General features: G+C 52.5%; 1 protein-coding gene across 1 annotated transcript in view; it reads left to right on the top strand.

The window, feature by feature from the left end:
- The window catches only part of MACROD1 (mono-ADP ribosylhydrolase 1), a 209,950-nt gene extending 201,421 nt beyond the window's left edge, over nt 1-8,529 (top strand). Inside the window, exons 6-10 of the mRNA XM_065408286.1 lie at nt 3,691-3,812; nt 4,174-4,204; nt 4,299-4,372; nt 4,793-4,874; nt 8,332-8,529. Of these exons, the coding sequence (XP_065264358.1) occupies nt 3,691-3,812; nt 4,174-4,204; nt 4,299-4,372; nt 4,793-4,874; nt 8,332-8,363 (341 nt within the window). The 3' untranslated portion in view covers nt 8,364-8,529. The remainder of the gene's footprint in view (nt 1-3,690; nt 3,813-4,173; nt 4,205-4,298; nt 4,373-4,792; nt 4,875-8,331) is intronic.
- The last annotated feature ends 11,573 nt before the right edge of the window (nt 8,530-20,102 follow it).

The following is a 20,102-nucleotide window of genomic DNA, read 5'->3' as shown; positions in this document are numbered from 1 at the left end:
TCCCCGTCTCCCTGCTGGGACTGAATGTCCCACACAGCTCGGCTCTCCCTGTGGCTGGCGTCCGGGAGGCCGTTCTCTGTGCCCGTAGGGCTGGGGAGTTCCTAGAGCCCCCAGTGCCAGGGACAGAAACCTGGGCCTCACCCCACCCCCACCCCCTGCAGTGCTGCCCTCAGAGCTGGTGCCTGCTCTGTGCTGCAGGGGCGCTGTGCCTTCCCAGAGCTGGCCGCAGCCTCACAGCACAAGGGGGTGCTGTGCTACCGGTAGTGGGCTGGGCGGCTCAGCAGGGTGCTGGATCCCAGGAGAAACAGCTGCCCCCCCCCCCCCCCCCCATAAACCTCACTCCCTTACCTGACAGCATGTCTGCTCCTGCTGCCACATCTGTACCTCCGGGGGATTTAGGGAGCCACCATTAAAACACAGCAGCATGCTCCCAAAAGACCCTACAATAACAAAGCAGCTGAGCCTCAGAGCTCCCAATACACCCTGCTACACTGGGGCCCTGATCTAAGTCAGGGTCTGGGCAGCGCCTGGCACAATGGAGCCCTGATCTCAGTCAGGGTCTGGGCAGTGCCCGGCCCAACGGGGCCCCACTCACGCTGGAATAACTGGCATTTACACAAGCAGCAGGACTGGGCCCCTCAGCCCCTGCCCCAGGGACACAGCAAGACAACAGCAGCCAGGCAGCCTGGGCTGAATGGAGCCAGCACCTCCCTGGGTGGTACGAGTCACGTCCAGAGCCCACAGGCTGCTGGGGTCTGTCAGAGTGTGTGTGTGGGGGGGGAGGGACTGGGAGCCAGGACTCCTGGGTTCTGTGCCTGGCTCCAGGTAGGATCAAGTGGGTCAGAGCAGGGCGCTGGGATTCAGGACTCCTGGGTTCCACCCAGATTGGGCAAAGGTTAGGAAGGGCTCTGCATCCCATGCTGCCCCCAAGAGAGCATAGCCAGGCCTGGGGGTGGGCAGCAGCTGGGGAAGGGGCAGGGGGCACTGGGGGATCTTGTCAAGACATTTCCAGACCCGGGTTTAAGATCAAACCAGTCCCAGGGCCAGGTGGGCGCAGGACATGGGGAGAAAAGACTGCTCTGACCTTTGCTGGGCTCTGGCTCAGCACTCGCTGCATGTGTGTGTGTCAGGAATATGAAGTAGATGGGGTGGTCCCCAGTCCCTGCAGCTCCCACCTCCCATGCCCCAGCTTCAAATCCAACCCTCTGTCACTCATGCAATGAGCTGCCAGGTCTCTGTTGTCAGCGTTGCAGTTCAGTTCAATTGGTAGTCAATGCTCAGGGGCTGTGGGTCGGGGTTAAGGGGCACCGGCAGAGCTGCGGGGGTGCCCGGGGCTGGAATAGTTGCAGGGGGGGGCTCTCTGTTCATGACTGGGTGACCTTGGGGGGAGGGGAAGGTGGCCAGGCTGTGGGTAAGATTACCCCCCCCCCTCGTGCGCAGGGTTGGCAAGGCTGATCCTTGATTCCCAGCGTTCTGTGCCATGTGTGTGAATGTCCCACACCCCACCCCGGCCCCGAGCAGTGTCCAGCATTTTTGTCTGCCATGGAGACGGGCGAAGAGAGCATGATGGGAGGGGGATCACCCAGTGGGGGCTCATTAATATCCGTCCCTGTCCAGGGACCGCGGGATGAACAGACAGACACAGCAGCAGGAGGGATGCCCGAGGGCCAGGCGGCCTGGTGGCATTGCCCGCAGCAAGCAGAAGTGGGGGGCAGAGCTGGGCGGAGGATTTGCTGCTGGTTCCAAAAAGTCTGGGGAGGGGGATTGTTTTGGGTTGAACTGAAAATGAAACTGGGGGGAAGTTTCGGCCAACGAGGAACTCATGGACGGACTTGATGTTTGTTCTCTGCAGATGCTCGGAAAGGGCCAGCCGTTGCCAAGGCCCCAGGCCGTGCAGCCCTGGTTCTCAGGGCATCGGTCACTGACTCCGAGGCCTGATCTAGCCTGGCAGAGTGGGGCCGAGAGCTGGGCAGCCACATGGACTGTCTGAGACAGGGAGAGATTTGTGACACCGGTGTCAGCCGGGGGTGGGGTGGGGCAGGGAGTGGGGAGATCACCCCGAGACCAGGCACACGGGATGCGTGGGGAGCCCTCCGACCCCCACAAGCTGGGGTTGGCTCCTCGCACCGGACTGTGTCACATGGGGCACTCAGCACCAGATTTGTGCCCACACGGACCCATCTCACTGGGCCACTCTGGGACCAGAACCAGGGAGGGCCCGTGGTGGTGAGGGAGACCAGCGGGGGTGTTGGCAATGCAACTGTCACCTTCCAGCTGCCTGGGGAGAGAGGGAGGGACAGATGGAGGGACGTGTCTGGGAATGGGGGAGGGATGGATAGATGTGTGGGATGGAGGAGGGAGGGATAGATGGAAATGTCTGGAGCGGAAGGGAGGGAGGGATAGATGGGAGTGTCTGTGGAGGGAGGGAGGGAGGGATAGATGGGAGTGTCTGTGGAGGGAGGGAGGGAGGGAGGGATAGATGGGAGTGTCTGTGGAGGGAGGGATAGATGAGGGTGTCTGGGAAGGGTGGGATGGAGGAATATATAAGGGATGCCTGGTGCGGGAGGGAGGGATAGATGGGGTGTCTGGGGAGGGACGGGGGAGGGATAGATGGGAGTGTCTGGGGAGGGAGGGAGGGATAGATGGGGGGGTCTGTGGCAGGGAGTGAGGGATGGGGGGGTCTGGGGAGGGATAGATGGGGGTATCTGAGGAGAGAGGGTGGGAAGATAGATGGGAGTGTCTGGGGAGGGAGGGAGAGATAGATGAGGGTGTCTGGGGTGGGATGGAGGGAGGGATCAGCCTGGAAAAGCCCCTTAAAACCATCCCTTGCTGGGCCCAGATTTCACTGCAGCCGGCCCCCTCTCCCTACCCCTTGGCTCAGGGGCACGGGGCTCAGTACCAAATGCAGCCACCAGGCAGCGCTGCTGCCCCCACCCCCAGCTTGTGCCCTGAGCCTGCCCACTGCCAAGTTAGGCTGAATTGGGGCAGCGCATGAATGGAAGACTTTCAGGGGCTGCGGGGCTCAGTAGGGGGTGTTCTCCCCTTGCAGTCAGTTCGGCACTAGGGGGTGCTGTGCTGCAGGGCTGTCAGTGAGGCACTAGAGGGCGCTGTGTTGCGGGGCAGGGCTCAGTAGGGGGTGCTCTCCCCTTGCAGTCAGTGCGGTGCTAGGGGGCGCTGTGCTGCGGGGCAGGGCTCAGTAGGAGGTGCTCTCCCCTTGCAGTCAGTGCGGTGCTAGGGGGCGCTGTGCTGCGGGGCGGGGCTCAGTAGGAGGTGCTCTCCCCTTGCAGTCAGTGCGGCGCTAGGGGGCGCTGTGCTGCAGGGCTGTCAGTGCAGCACTAGGGGGCGCTGTGCTGCGGGGCGGGGCTCAGTAGGGGGTGCTCTCCCCTCGCAGTCAGTCCAGCACTAGAGGGCGCTGTGCTGCAGGGCGGGGCTCAGTAGGAGGTGCTCTCCCCTCGCAGTCAGTGCGGCGCTAGGGGGCGTTGTGCTGCGGGGCAGGGCGCAGTAGGAGGTGCTCTCCCCTCACAGTCAGTGCAGTGCTAGGGGGCTCTGTGCTGTGGGGCGGGGCGCAGTAGGGGGTGCTCTCCCGTCACTGTCAGTGCATGCCCCAGTCTGGCACTAGGGGGTGCTGTGCTGTGCTACGGGGTGAGGGGGTCTCCCTAGCTCTCATCCCCCTGCCTTCCCCCTGTGCAGACATCATTCACGCAGTGGGTCCCATTGCCCAGGGGGAGCCAAGCGCTGCCCAGGAAAAGGAGCTGGAGAACTGCTACAAGAACAGTCTGAAACTGGCCGTGGAGAACAAACTCCGCACCGTGGTGAGAGAGCCTGGGGGTGCACAAGGGAGGGGCTGGGATTTGCTGGGGGTCACGCAGCTGGGGAGAAGGAGGTTCATGCAAACGGGGAAGAGGTTGTGGAGGGCAGAGGGAGGCGATGCAGGTTGGGAGGGGGAGTTGTATGGAGGGGTGCTTGAGGGACAGTGCTGTGGGTGGGGAGCAATGGGGGAGGGCAGTGGGGGAATGGGGGCAGTGTTGTGGAGGATGGTGCTGGCTGAGGGGGTGGGTGCTGGGGGAGCAGCGGTGTGGGGTGGCAGTTGTGTGGGGGATGGGGTGCTGGGGACAGTGGGTGCTGGGGGGGTGGCAGGTGTCTCTCTCACCCACTGTCTGTCTCTTCTCCCAGGCCTTCCCTTGTCTCTCCACGGGCGTGTTCGGTGAGTATAGGGCTGGGCCGGGGGCTTGAGCCCCTCTCCTGGTCTGGGGGCTGGCTCCAGGCCCCAGCTCTGATCCCTGCTGCTCTGCCCCCAGGGTACCCCAGCGATGCCGCGGCCGAGGTCGTCCTGAGGACACTGCGGGAGTGGCTGGAGGTGAACAAGGAGAAGGTGAGGGGAAGTGTGGGCACCCCTGCTGGGCGGGGTGGGTCCATGAGCACCTCACTGCCCATGGGAGCACGGGGATGTGAACAGCAGGCGCACACAGGAGTGCGCGGGAACATGGAGGTGCTGGGGGCATTGTGCACATGGGAGGTGAGCGTTTACATGGGTGTGTGTGAGCATGCACATGAGTGTGAATGGGTTTGTGAGCGTGAAGGTGTTTGTGAGCATGCACATGGGTGACTGAATGTGCACGTGTGTGCACATGGGTGTGAGTGGGCCTGTGGCTGTGCTCACACTATTGTGACCTGGGGGATGGGATGGGGGTGATGATCAGAGGAGGAGTTGAGTCTTTTTAGGTCAGGTGCCCAGACCTGCAGCTCTCAGCTCTGCCAACCCTTGACCCACATCCCCGCTCACACCCGGCAGGTTGACCGGCTGGTGATCTGCGTCTTCCAGGAGAAGGATGAGGAGATTTACAAGGAGAAGCTGCCCTTCTACTTTCCCATTGGTATGCTCCCCCCCCCCCCCCAATCCCCACCCCTCTACCTCCCGATTAGTACGGCCTTCCAGACCCTCATTGGTTACGGCTCCCCTGACCTCCACCCCTCTACCTCCCGATTAGTACGGCCTTCCAGACCCTCATTGGTTACGGCTCCCCTGACCTCCACCCCTCTACCTCCCCATTGGTATGCCCCCCCTGACCTCCACCCCTCTGCTTCCCCATTAGTACGCCCCCCCCCGAGACCCCAATCTCTGTACTTCCCCAATGGTACAGACCCCCCCAGATCCCCACCCCTCTACTTCCTCACTGGTTACGGCTCCCCACTCCCCTGACCTCCACCCCTCTACCTCCCCATTGGTATGGCCCCCCCAGATCCCAATCCCTCTACCTCCCCATTGGTATGGCTCCCCTGACCTCCACCCCTCTACTTCCCCATTGGTATCGCCCCCACAGACCCCCACCCCTCTACTTCCTCACTGGTACAGATCCCCTGACCTCCACCCCTCTACTTCCTCATTGGTACGGCCCCCCCCAGACCTCTACTTCCCCATTGGTGCGGCTCCCCCAGACCTCCACCCCTCTACTTCCTCATTGGTATGTCTCCCCAGACCCCCACCCTTCTACTTCCCCATTGGTACGGCCCCACAGAGCCCCACCCCTCTACTTCCCCATTGGTACCCCCCCCAACCTCTCATCTCTCTACTTCCCCATTGGTACGGTCCCCATGGATCCCCCCTGCAGTTCTCCCAGCCCCTCCAGGACCTCCCCCCCCCAACCCCTGGCCTCCAATCCATCAATTTCCCCTTGGTTCAGCCCCCATAACCCCCCCACTCTGACCCTAGGACTCTCCCCAGCCCCCCATTCCTCTAGTTCCCCATTGGTACCGCTCCCCTGCCCCCAATCCCCCCATAGTCTCCCCCACTCTTCCCCCCAACCTCTCCTCACCAGTCTCTCAGGGCTCTCCTGTGACTCCCCTTATCCTGCAGGACCCTCTCAGCCAGCTTAAGGACATAAGAACGGCCACACTGGGTCAGACCAATGGTCCATCTAGCCCCGTATCCTGTGACAGTGGCCAATGCCAGATGCTTCAGAGGGAATGAACACAAGAGGGCAATTGATGGAGTGATCTATCCCCTGTCGTCCAGTCCCAGCTTCTGGCAGTTAGAGGTTTAGGGACACCCAGAGTGTGGGGTAAATCCCTGACCATCTTGGCTAGTAGCCATTGATGGACCTGTCCTCCATGAACTTATCCAATTCCTTTTTGAACCCAGTTAGATTTTTGGCCTTCACAGCATCCCCTGGGAATGAGTTCCACGGGCTGACTGTGCGTTGTGTGAAGAAATACTGCCTTGTGTGTGTTTCAAACCTGCTGCCTGTTAATTTCATTGCATGACCCACTGGTCCTTGTGTTATGGGAAGGGATAAATAACACTTCCCTATTCACTTTCTCCACACCAGTCATGATTTCATAGACCTCTATCATATCCCCCTAGTCATCTCTTTCCCAAGCTGAGCACTCCCAGTCTTTTCAGTCTCTCATATGGAAGTGGTTCCGTCCCCCTAATCATTTCTGTTGCTCTTCTCTGCACTTTCTCCAATTCTACTACAGGTCTGTCTCATCTTACGCTGGGGTTACGTTCCGCAGTCAGCGCCTAAAACGAAAATCGCGTATAGTCAAAATTACATTGAGTGTAATGGCGGGCGGAATCGCCCACACTACAGAAACAGTATTTAAATTATTATTTTTCTCTTTTTGTTTTTTGTTTGTTTTGTTTTTGCCAACCACGTAAAGCTGAAATCGCGCATGTTAAATGCACCTAAGATGCGACAGACCTGTATATCTTTTTTGAGATGGGGCAACCAGAACTGCACACAGTATTCAGTGTGTGGATGTACCATGGATTTCTCTAGTGACATTATGATATTTTCTGTTTTATCATCATATATATATGATATATGATTATCAGAATATGATATATTCTGTTTTATTTATTACCATTTTCCAATGGTTCCTAACATTCTGATAGCTTTTTTGATTGCTGCTGCACATTGAGCGGATCGTTTCAGAGAACTAGCCACAATGACTCCAAGATCTCTCTTCAGTGGTAACAGCTAATTTAGACCCCATCATTTTTGTACAGTAGGGATTATGTTTTCCAATGTGTATTATTTTGCATTTGTCGACATTGAATTTCATCTGCCATTTTGTTGCTCAGTCACCCAGTTTTGTGAGATCCCTTTGTAACTCTTCATTCAGTCCAAAGCTGACTGCGATCTTGAGTAGTCTAGTATCATCTGCAAATTTTGCCACCTCCCTGTTCACCCCCTTTTCCAAATCACTTATGAATATGTTGAACCACACTGGTCCCAGTACAGATCTTTGGGGGACCCTGCCACTTCCTGCTCTCCATTGTGAAAACTGATGATTGATTCCTACCCTTTGTTCCCTGTCTTGTAACCAGTTATTGATCTGTGAGGGGACCTTCCCTCTTATCCCCTGACTGCTTACCACTGTTCCCCCTGAGCCCATGCTCCGGGGGACTCCTTCCCCCCAGGACCCCTCCCCCCTGGGCCTTCCCTCACAACCTCCTGACCTGCCCCCACATCCCCCCAACCCTTTCCCATCCTCCAACCCCAAACCCTTCCCCATCCAGCACATGGGGGCCCTTCCCCTCCCCCTTGTCCTGCCCCACACAGATTCTGATGGACCCCGTGGGCACCCAGGGAGGGTAGATGGGGGTGGTCTCTCCCCTTTCCCCCCCCCGGGCATTGGGTGTGTTTGGGGAGGAATTCCCTGGATTAACTCTCCCCCTTCTCTTCTTTCTAGCCTGATCCTGACCCCATCCCTCCTCCCCTGCGATGGGTAAGCCCAACCCAGCACCGTGTGCAGTGGGGGGAGCTCCCTAACCCCTGAACCCCCCACTCACTAACCCCAGAACCACATTATCTGGGACAGCGGGGGGCACTGAGGGGCACCGGCAGAGCTGGATAAGAGGGGGGGCTGTGGATCAGGACTGAGGGGTACCGGCAGATCTGGGTTAGCAGGGGTGCCGTGCATCGGGATGGAGGGGCACTGGCAGAGCTGGGATAGCAGGGGGCTGTGGGTCGGGACGGAGGGGCACCAGCGGAGCTGGGCTGGGATCCCAGGGCTGGCAAAGCAGGGGGCTGTGGGTTGGGACAGAGGGGCACCGGCGGAGCTGGGCTGGGATCCCAGGGCTGGCAAAGCAGGGGGCTGTGGGTTGGGATTGAGGGGCACTGGCAGAGCTGGGGGAGGGAGCCCAAGGCTGGGATTGGGGAGGCTGCTAGTTGGGAATGAGGCACTGATCCCATGGCCACTGGGGGTTGAGTACCAAATGCTGCCTTCCTTCTGCCCCCCTCCCCCCGCCATGCGCCTGCTCCTGGCCTGTTCCCCCTGATGCCCCTGGATGCACAGATCTGAGCCCGCATCTTTCTTCCCCCACAGACATCGCCGAGCAGCTGGCAGCCCAGCCCTGAAAGACCCCCTCAGAGATGCTGCCTGCCCCCCTTCTCTACTGATTGTCCCCCAACCCCCACATTATTGCGCCCAGGAGAGAAAAGACCCTCCCAACTTCAGCACCTTCACTTCCCCCAGTGAGACCCTCCCTCGTTTCCCGCCCAGCTAATAAAGTTATTTGCTTTGAATTATGGTGTTGCTGCTGCTTTCTGGGAGAGTCCCTGTCCCATGGCCCCTGGCTGGGAGCTTCCTTGGGGTTGGGAGGGGCCCGGGTACCGGATCCGAAGCTGGGAGACAGTCTGGGCGGTTCTGACGCTGTCCAGCAGGGGGTGGTAGGGACAGACACAGAGCTGGGCTTGTTCCCTCCGACAGGGGGCAGCAGGGATCGAGACAAACACAGCATGGGGGGAGGGTTTGGGGTCTGGACAGTTCAGGAATTCAGGGGCACGTGTCCCTCCCCAGGCTCTTCAGCAGGGATGTGCTGCACTCAGGACTCCTGGGGTCTATCCAGGGGGCTGCACTAAATGTCCTAGACCCAGATATTGGTGTTTAGGGGGCAGGGACAGTGACCCCAGACTCCAGCTGCCCGAGCCTCCCAGGCAGGGCCTGGCTTTAGGTGACAATGACACACACACAGGTGTGATGGGGGCAGGTTAATGAGGGGGAGGGGCCGGGGTGTGGCTAATCAGGTGCCTTTAAAAGGCTTCTCCAGGCAGGCTCCAGCTGACAGCTAGGGCTGTGGGGCTCCTGGGGAAGGGCTTGTGTAGCTTCTGGAGGGACATGGCTGCTAGGAAGGGCTGGTAACTGTCTAGCAGATAATGGGGGGGCTGGCTGGCTTGGAACCCAGTAGTCCTGATTCTCAGCCTCCCCATACACTAGCTCCCCCTTCCAGACCTGAGGCTAGAACTTGGGCCTGGAGTCCTGGACCCTTCTGTGCCCTGCCCGGCCTAGCCACAAGACACTGCAGCTGCTCTCCCCCAGAAGGGGGTCTGTCTGTTCCCCTCCCCCATGCCAGGGCTAGCTCCCCCCCACAGCTGGGGTTGGGAGCTGGCATTCAAAGACCCCCCCTCCCCATTCACTGTTCTTCTGGGGGCTCCTGTTAGGGATCAGGATGCCTGGGTTCTGTCCCCAGCATTGTGGGGGAGGTGACCCAGAGGTTGGGGGAAGGGTCTGGAAGCCAGGATTCCTAGATTGTCTCCAGCACTCTGAGTGGGGATGGGGTGCGGTGGTTGGGGGTGGGGGGGAGAAGGGCTGGGAGTTAGGTAAAGAGACTGGTGCTCCCCTTAAACGCCCTTGAGTGTGGCACTGACTGTGACTGTGCCCCAAGTGCCCTGCCGTGCTGGGTGGGAGGGGAACAGCTGACGCGGGAACATGCTCTTGGGGGTGGGGGCTGTGTGTGCCTCTCTTGGGATCAGGGCTGGTGGTGCAGCCTTGTTAATTAATTTCCTTCACTATCTCTCCCGCTAGGCGGGGGGTGCCCAGCCCCCATTTCCCCGTCACACCTGGCTGGAGCAGGAGACAAAGGCAGCAGCGGAGGCTGTTGGGTAGAATACAGATTAGCTGGGTGAGCAACAGCAGATGCCTCAGTTGGCTGAGGGCTGGGCTAGTGGGGGGGGCCTGCAAGTCAGAAGTGAGGGGCACTAGTGGAACTGGGGGGGGTGCTGTGGGTTAGGATTGAGGGGCACCAGCAGAGCTGTGGGGGGGGGGCTAGCAGGAGGCTGTGGGTTAGGCTTGAGGGGCACCGGTGGAGTTGTATGTGGGGGCTAATGGGGGGGGGGCTACAGGTCAGGAATGAGGGATGTGAGCAGAGCTATGGGGGGGGCAGAGTGGTGTTCTGAATTAGGGGCTCCCTGCAGCAGGAAGCCAGCTGGTTGCATACCCTGGAAATGGGGGAATCTAGAGGGTCTCGCTGGAGCTGAGTAGGGGACCTGGGGGCAGAGACCAGCCCTAAAAGCCTCTTTTGTTCATCAAGGTGTCTGCCTGAGGGAGGGTTTGGCTGCCCCCCTGGCTGGGCCAGGGCTGGGGAACCACTCACTGGGGGTGTTGCAAGACCCCCCTCCTGGGCAGTGGCTGTTAATACCCAGCACTCTGCAGCCACAGAGCTCATGGGGGAGGAAGCCTGGGACAGGAGCTACATTGCAGGATGAGGGTCCCCATCCTCATCTCCTTTTGCTCTGGGAATAGGGCAGGGCTGGGGTCCTGGTGGCTCAGACACCTAGACCCACAGGTAAAGCTGGGGGACGTCTCTTCAGCCAAGAGCTGATTTGCTGAGAAATGCAGTTTGGCCGACCTGAAACCATTGGCAAACTGGTGCCGAGTTCCCTGCCCAGCTTTGGGCACCCCGAGGGCGTAGAAACACTTCAGTAATGTCAACCAGAAGCACTTCACTTTGACCCAGCTCGGCACCTGCTTTGATTCTGAGATATCTGCCCAAGTCTGGGGCGGATAGATGTGCCAAATGTCTGGGTGTGGCGGGGGGGGGGGGGGGAGCAAGGATCTGCCGTCTAACTTGTAGCCCAGTGGCTTAGGGCGCTTGCCCAGGCGTGGCAGATGGCCCAGTCTCTGCTCAGTCACTGAAGTATTTTAGCCAAAGGGGACCAGCTTCAACAGGCCCAGAGCCCAGTGGCTGGGACGGCTGCCGCATTGTGGGAGACTCGTGTTCAAATCCCTTTCTGCATCGAGCTGGGAGAGAATTGACGTGGGCTCTTCCAGGTGAGGACTCACCCCGGGGCTCAGACTTAGAAGAGGGGCCCTTGCAATCTTCTCCCGCCCCGGGTAGGTGTCCTGCTGGCCTCTTAACAAATGCCCCAAATGGAAAACCTTTGGCTTGTGTCAAAATGCAGCACTTCTGTCTGATCCTGTTTTTTCCAACCTTTTTGTGTAGCTGAGAAATGTTGGTTTTGGTTCAAGCTGAAACAAACGTGTGTGGTGTGTTTGGAGTTGCTGGTAAACTTAAAATAAACAAACAAAAAAACGTATTCGCCCAACTCTATCCCCAGGTCCCGAGCGTGTTTCTGTAATCATCTGGGTGCTGAGGTGAGTCTCCCTTCCTCCTAGGACAGCTGCAGAGACTGAGCTGTTCTCTGGGCGGGGAAGCACCTTCTGCCCTGTGGACACTTACAAGAGACTGAAATGTTCCCCAGGTGAATGAGGACAGAGTTAAACGGCCAGACTTTCACAAACTTCAGTCAGTTCAGGTTGTTGAAGTAGGTCAATTTTGCCCTCTTTAAAAATGTTGTCCAACTAGCTTAAAGTGCCAATCACAACTTTGTGAACCAGAGATTTTCATTATGAAAATGTCATAAGAACGGCCGTGCTGGGTCAGACCCATGGTCCATCTAGCCCAATATCCTGTCTTCCAACAGTGGCCACAGCCAGTTGCTTCAGAGAATGAACGCAAGAGAGCAATTGATCAAGCGATCCATCCCCTGTCGTCCAGTCCCAGTTTCTAGCAGTCAGAGGCTGAGGGACACGCAGACCATGGGACTGCAGCTCTGACCATCTTGGCTAATAGCCATTGATGGACCTAAACTCCACTTACCTATCGCTTTTTTGAACCCAGTTATAATTTTGGCCTTCACAACCTCATTGGCAATGAGTACTACAGGCTGACTATGTTGTGTGAAGTACTGCCTTATGTTTCTTAAACCTGCTGCCTCTTAATTTCACTGGGCTGTGAGAAGGGGTAAATAACATTTCCCTATTCACTGTCTCCACACTATTTGTGATTTTATGGACCTCTATCATATCCCCACTTAGTCGTCTGTTTTCCAAGCTGAGCACTCCCAGTCTTTAATCTCTCTTCATATGGAAGCTGTTCCATCCCCCAAATCATTTGTGTTGCCTTTCTCTGTACCTTTTCCAATTCTAATGTATCTTTTTGAGATGGGGCGACCAGAACTACATGCAGCATTCAAAGTGTGGGTGTAGTATGGATTTATGTAGTTGTATTATGACAGTTTTTACCGTCTGTCTGTCCTTCATCATGGGTCCTAACATTCTGTTAGCTTTTTTTTTTTTTTTTACTGCTGCTGCACACTGAGCAGATGTGGCTTGTTCTCTGAAAACAATGACTCCAAGTTCTCTCTTGAGTGGTAACAGCTAATTTAGACCCCATCATTTTTGTATAGTAGGATTATGTTTTCCAATGTGTATTACTTTGCATTTGTCAACATTGAATTTCATCTGCCATTTTGTTGCCCAGTCACCCAGTTTTGTGAGATCCCTTTGTAACACTTAGTTTAGTCCAAAGCTGACCGCGATCTTGAGTAGTCTAGTATCATCTGCCCACCTCACTGATCACCCTCTTTTCCAAATCACTTATGAATATGTTGAACCACACTGGTCCCAGTACAGATCTTTGGAGGACCCTGCCACTTCCTGCTCTCCATTATGAAAACTGATGATTGATTCCTACCCTTTGTTCCCTGTCTTGTAACCAGTTATTGATCTGTGAGGACCATCCTTCTCATCCAGTGAGTACCATCTGGTCCTGGTGACTTATTACTGTATAATTTAGTAACTTGTTCCAAACCCACTTCCTATCAACACCTCAATCCGGGACAGTTCCTCAGATTTGTCACTGAAAAAGAATGGCTCGGGTGTGGGGACGTCCCTCAGAACCTCTGCAGCAAAGACTCATGCAAAGAAGTTATTAAGCTTCTCCACAATAGCCTTGTCTTCCTTGAGTGCTGCTTTAGCACCTCGATCCTCCAGCGGTTTGGCAGGCTTCCTGCTTCTAATGTACTTCAACTTTTTAGCTGTTAATTTTTGTGTCTTTTGCTAGTTGCTCTTCGAGTTGTCTTGTATCTAATTATACTTTTACACTTGACCAGGCAGAGTTTGTTCCTTTCTATTTTTCTCACTTGGATTTGACTTCCAACTTTCAAAGAATGCTTCTTTGCCTCTAACTGCCTCTTACTCGGCTGTTAGCCATGGTGGCATTTTTTGATCCTCTTACTGATTTTCTATTTTTGAAGGTGAGGGGGGTGGCAGTGGCAATACATGTAGCTTGAGCCTCTGTTATGGTGTTTTAAAGTAGTTTCCATGCAGTTTGCAGGCACTTTGCTCTTGTGACTGTTCCTTTTAATTGCTGTTTTTAATTACTTGTTTTTGAGTAGTTCCCCTTTTTGAACTTAAATGCTTCTGGGGTGGGTTTCTTTGATATTTCTGCCCTACAGGGATGTTAATTTAATCACCTTATGGTCAGGATTACTGAGCAGTTCAGCTATAGTGACCTCTTGGACTAGATCCCGTGCACCACTTTGTATCGAACCAAGCATTGCCTAAGCTGCTGTGAGTAGCAGTCATTACGGCAGCTAGAAATGTTATCTCAGCATCCCATGCCGAGGGAACATGTTCCCAGTCAACACAAAGAGAGTTGAATTCCTCCATTGTTGGGTTTTCTGTTTGTATAACCGCTCATTTCCCTGAGATTATGTAATCACTCTCCTGGTCAGGATTATATGCCTACTCTTATTATTCAAGCATAGACATTCTGCCCATAGAGATTCCATGGTACAGTTTGATTCAAGATTATCACCTTATTGGAGTCTGACTTTTTTAGCATGGTACCATTCCCCCACCAGCATGGCCTACTGGCCTACTTATCAAATTGGTCCATATTTACTCATCTGCCTTCATGTGATGTGATTGACGGGGACTTTTTTCATTTGACCATTTCTCTTCAGCTCCTACCTATATGTTATCAACATCTATCCCCCCCTCTTTCCTAGGAGATTTACCCCTCTAATAAATCCTCTCCTAAGGGATGTGTCTGGCTGAATCACACACTGGCTCTCCCCCGGCCCTTACTCTAAAAACTCCTTTAAGATCTCTACTACTATTAAACTAGGTTGGACGGGGACAGGTGAGCAAAGCCCACAGGTAAGTGGGGAACATGGAGACCTGGGAGATGGGTCGGAAATAGGAGGGAGCGTGGGCCATAATGGCAGAGAGAAAGGAGGGTCAGGGCAAAACTGGGAGGCAAGATCAAATCAGTATCTTAGATGCCTATATACAAATGCGATAAGTATGGGTAATAAGCAGGAAGAACTGGAAGTGCTAATAAATCAATACAACTATGACATTGTTGGCATCACTGAAACTTGGTGGAGTAATACACGATTGGAATGTTGGTGTGGATGGGTACAGCTTGCTCAGGAAGGATAGACTGGGGGAAAAGGGAGGAGGTGTTGCCTTATATATTAAAAATGTACACACTTGGACTGAGGTGGAGACGGAAGTGTTGAAAGTCTCTGGGTTAGGCTAAAAGGGGTAAAAAAAAAAAAAAAAAAAAAAGGGTGATGTCATGCTAGGAGTCTACTACAGGCCACCTAACCAGGTGGATGAGGCTTTTTTTTAAACAACTAACAAAATCATCCAAAGCCCAAGATTTGGTGGTGATGGGGGACTTCAAGTATCCAGATATATGTTGGGAAAATAACACAGCAGGGCACAGACCATCCAATAAGTTCTTGGACTACATTGCAGACAACTTTTTATTTCAGAAGGTTGAAAAAGCTACTGGGGGGAAGCTGTTCTAGACTTGATTTTAACAAATAGGGAGGAACTCGTTGAGAATTTGAAAGTAGAAGGCAGCTTGGGTGAGAGTGAGCATGAAATCATAGAGTTCACAATTCTAAGGAAGGGTAGAAGGGAGAACAGCAAAATAGAGACAATGGATTTCAGGAAGGCGGATTTTGGTAAGCTCAGAGAGCTGATAGGTAAGGTCCCATGGGAATCAAAACTGAGGGGAAAAACAACTGAGGAGAGCTGGCAGTTTTTCAAAGGGACACTATTAAGGGCCCAAAAGCAAGCTATTCCGCTAAGTAGGAAAGATAGGAAATGTGGCAAAAGACCTCCTTGGCTTAACCACGATATCTTGCATGATCTAAAAAATAAAAAGGAGTCATATAAAAAATGGAAACTAGGACAGATTACAAAGGATTAATATAGGCAAACAACACAGGAATGCAGGGGCAAGATTAGAAAGGCAAAGGCACAAAATGAGCTCAAACTAGCTACGGGAATAAAGGGCAACAAGAAGACTTTTTATCAATACATTAGAAGCAAGAGGAAGACCAAGGACAGGGTAGGCCCACTGCTCAGTGAGGAGGGAGATACTGTAACAGGAAACTTGGAAATGGCAGAGATGCTTAATGACTTCTTTGTTTCGGTCTTCACCGAGAAGTCTGAAGGAATGCCTAACATAGTGAATGCTAATGGGAAGGGGGTAGGTTTAGAAGATAAAATAAAAAAAGAACAAGTTAAAAATCACTTAGAAAAGTTAGATGCCTGCAAGTCACCAGGGCCTGATGAAATGCATCCTAGAATACTCAAGGAGCTAATAGAGGAGGTATCTGAGCCTCTAGCTATTATCTTTGGAAAATCATGGGAGACGGGAAAGATTCCAGAAGACTGGAAAAGGGCAAATATAGTGCCCATCTATAAAAAGGGAAATAAAAACGACCCAGGAAACTACAGGCCAGTTAGTTTAACTTCTGTGCCAGGGAAGATAATGGAGCAAATAATTAAGGAAATCATCTGCAAACACTTGGAAGGTGGTAAGGTGATAGGGAATAGCCAGCATGGATTTGTAAAGAACAAATCATGTCAAACCAATCTGATAGCTTTCTTTGATAGGATAATGAGTCTTGTGTATAAAGGAGAAGCGGTGGATGTGGTATACCTAGACTTTAGTAAGGCATTTGATACGGTCTCGCATGATATTCTTATCGATAAACTAAGCAAATACAACTTAGATGGGGCTACTATAAGGTGGGTGCATAACTGGCTGGATAACCGTACTCAGAGTAGTTATTAATGGTTCCCAATCCTGCTGGAAAGGTATAACAAGTGGGATTCCGCAGGGGTCTGTTTTGGGACCGGTTCTGTTCAATATCTTCAGCAACGACTTAGATATTGGCATAGAAAGTACGCTTATTAAGTTTGCGGATGATACCAAACTGGGAGGGATTGCAACTGCTTTGGAGGATAGGGTCACAATTCAAAATGATCTGGACAAATTGGAGAAATGGTCTGAGGTAAACAGGATGAAGTTTAACAAAGACAAATGCAAAGTGCTCCACTTAGGAAGGAACAATCAGTTTCACACATACAGAATGGGAAGAGACTGTCTAAGAAGGAGTACGGCAGAAAGGGATCTAGGGGTTATAGTGGACCACAAGCTAAATATGAGTCAACAGTGTGATACTGTTGCAAAAAAAGCAAACATGATTCTGGGATGTATTAACAGGTGTGTTGTGAGCAAGACACGAGAAGTCATTCTTCCACTCTACTCTGCGCTGGTTAGGCCTCAACTGGAGTATTGTGTCCATTTCTGGGCACGGCATTTCAAGAAAGATGTGGAGAAATTGGAGAGGGTCCAGAGAAGAGCAACAAGAATGATTAAAGGTCTTGAGAACATGACCTATGAAGGAAGGCTGAAAGAATTGGGTTTGTTTAGTTTGGAAAAGAGAAGTCTGAGAGGAGACAGGATAGCAGTTTTCAGGTATCTAAAAGGGTGTCATAAGGAGGAGGAAGAAAACTTGTTCACCTTAGCCTCTAAAGATAGAACAAGAAGCAATGGGCTTAAACTGCAGCAAGGGAGGTTTAGGTTGGACATTAGGAAAAAGTTCCTAACTGTCAGGGTGGTTAAACACTGGAATAAACTAGGGAGGTTGTGGAATCTCCATCTCCGGAGATATTTAAGAGTAGGTTAGATAAATGTCTATCCAGGATGGTCTAGACAGTATTTGGTCCTGCCATGAGGGCAGGGGACTGGACTCTATGACCTCTTGAGGTCCCTTCCAGTCCTAGAATCTATGAATCTATTTGATGTTATATATTCTAAGGCCCAAAGGGATCATTAGGATCATGGTCTCTGCCCTCCCATACAACACAGGCCAGAGAACTGCCCCAAAATAATTCTCAGAGCAGATCTCTTTAGAAAAACATCCTATCCTGATTTCAAAACTGTCAGCGAGGGAGAATCCACTGACCCTGGTAAGGTGTCCCAAGGGTTAATTACTAAGGTGCACGCTAAGAAAGTGTCCTATTTCCAGTCTGTCTAGCTTCAACCTCCAGGCATTGGATTGTTAGACCTTTCTCCGCTAGACTGGAGCGCCCATTATTAACTATTTGTTCCCCAGGTAGCTCCTTACAGACTGTTCAAGTCACCCCTTAATCTTCCCTTTGGCAAGCTATATAGAGTCTCTCACCATAAGGCATGTTTTGCAATCCTGCAATCATTCTCCTGGCTCTTCTCAGAACCCCTCCAATTTCTCAACATCCTTCTTCAATTGTAGGCCCCAGAACAGGCTGTAGGATTCCAGCAGCGGTTGCACCATTGCCAAAAGCAGAGGTAAAATTATCTTCCTGGGATGCACAAACTGGGGACTCTTGAGCAGGTTCACATTAGCTCTTTTTGGCCACAGCATCGCACCGAGCTTGCGTTCAGCTGGTTATCCACGACCCACAACTCTGTCAGTCGCAGCTTCCCAGGAGCGAGGCCTCCGTTGTGTATGTGTAGCCTACGGTCTCTGCTCCTAGATGTAGAGTGTATTTTAATGTAAATAGTTTGGTTGTAGGCAGTTTATCAAACTATCCAAATTGCTCTGAACATGTGACCTGTCCCCTTCATTATTTACCACTCCCCCAATCTTTGCCATTAGCTGACTTTATCAGTGACTATTTTGTTTTCTTCCAGGTCACAGACAAAAATGTTAAAGAGCATAAGGCCAAGAACCAATTCCTGCAGGACCCCACTGGAAACAGACCCCCCCTTAATGACCATTCCCATTACGTGGTGAGACCTATCGGTTAGCTAGTTCTTAATTCATGTCACATGTGCCGTAACTCTAGAGGGTTTGGGTTTTTAATAGTCAAATGCATTAGACATCTCCTAGCTCAGTGCTATTACCTTGATCAATCAAACTCCTCGAGAAAAGGGAATGTGGCAGGAGCTATTTTCCAGGAACCCATGTTGACTTGTTTTGTTCTTGATTGATCAAGTCCCCTGTCAGCTGCTGCATTATCTTGTCCAGGGTTGATGGCAGGCCTATAACCCCATCATACCATTTACCCCTTTTTTTAAACTGGCACATTAGCTTTCTTCTGGAACTTCTAAGGCTACAGTAACAGTGCAATGAGCTCCTCACCAGCTCTGTTAAAATCCTTGGATGCAAGTTATCTGGATTGGCTGTTTTTTTTTTTTAAATGTCTGACTTTAGGTTCTGTCTAACAGCCTCCGTAGCATGGAAAGTGTATATAGCTTTAAAAAGCTTCCTTAATACTGCCAGCTATAGCTTTCTCCTTGTCTCTTGGCTTCCCTGATCAACTTCCTACAATGCCTAACTTCTGACTTGCATTCATTACTGTCAACTTCCCTCTTCTTCCATGTGTTATAATCTATTTATTGCCTTCAATTCCCCTAAATGCTCTTAACCAGCACAGCTGTCTTCCACAAGTGTGGTATTGTAGCTTTCTGGGTATCTTGTGAGGTTTTTACCAATTAATATTTTTCTGATTTAAATTTTTCCTTCCAGCTGATTTGATTAAAATTGTTCTCAGCTTAGTGAAACTGGCATGCTGTGCGTGTGCACATTATAAATGTGATCAAATCATGAGCACTGGTAGCTAAGCTACCATTAATTTTTAGTTTGGTGAGCACTTCCACTCTATTAGGACAAGGACTAATAAAGAATTCTGCCCTATGTTGACTGCAACACCCCCCTTTATTTTTTTTTAAAGCTTTAGGAAATTGTCCCCTACAGTTTAGAGGTACCAAGGATGTTTTAGTACTAGCAGTGTGAACTCCAGCATGCGTTACAGATGTCACTCAAAGTGAAGTCTCTCATGATCACGTAGGTTTTTGCCCTACATGCTGTAGACAGGTGTGTAATGAGGCAGCCATCCTGTTCCCTAGTGCGATTAGGTGAGCTGTAGCAGATGCTGACTGACAACCATTGCATGCTTTATCTGTTAGGCTGTTGATCCGTAAGCAGTCGAGCTCACTTTCTTCTGTGTTATCAAACAGGTACGGCCATTGTCATAGTCCCAGTTCCCTGCCCCCCACCCCCTCTTCCCTAAATCAGTTATAGCCATTGATGGCACAACTGGAAAGTTGCACTCACCCCAGTAGTTTTCATAAGAGCCAGTAGATTTGTCTGAGCATTCGACAACTCTGAAACGTTCTTGGAAACATCTCAAAGTTGAGACATGAACTGAACCTAACCCACCTCCTCCCCAGGAAGCTATGGCTGAAACAAAGAGGGGTTTTCTGCTGGGCAAAGGCCCACCTGGCTCCACAAGGGAGCCCTCTAATCTGAGAGGCATGGCCATGCGCTACACCTCTAGGAGCTGGACTGGCTGGGGGTAAGTCGTGCGAGCCAAGCATCACAACAACCCAGATGTGCCTGTGTGCCCAACCCAGACCATCAGCTCTGCTCCTGGCTGGGGAACTGTAGCGGGAGCCTGTTCCATGCGTCTCAGGGTAGCGCTGCACAGCCCCTGCAGCTGGGCGCAAGGTCCCGCTCTTGCTGGGTGCTGTGTGGGATGTGCCCTAAGAGCTCAACCTTAGAAAGCTAATAAAGGGTGAATAATATCCCCTTTGTACAGAGCCTGCCACAAGCCTGCTTCCCCCTCCGTCCCCGCAATTAATAGGCCTCGATGGTCAGAAGCCAACCTCAGTCCCTGAAACTGCTGGGATGGGGCCTCCTAAAGGTATACATGGAGGTGACTGTCTTAAGGCAAGGAAT

This window comes from Emys orbicularis, chromosome 7 (assembly GCF_028017835.1).
Source record: "Emys orbicularis isolate rEmyOrb1 chromosome 7, rEmyOrb1.hap1, whole genome shotgun sequence".
NCBI lineage: Eukaryota > Metazoa > Chordata > Testudines > Emydidae > Emys > Emys orbicularis.
The sequence above is the reverse complement of the archived record's forward strand: the minus strand, read 5'-3'. Positions and strand labels throughout refer to the sequence as shown.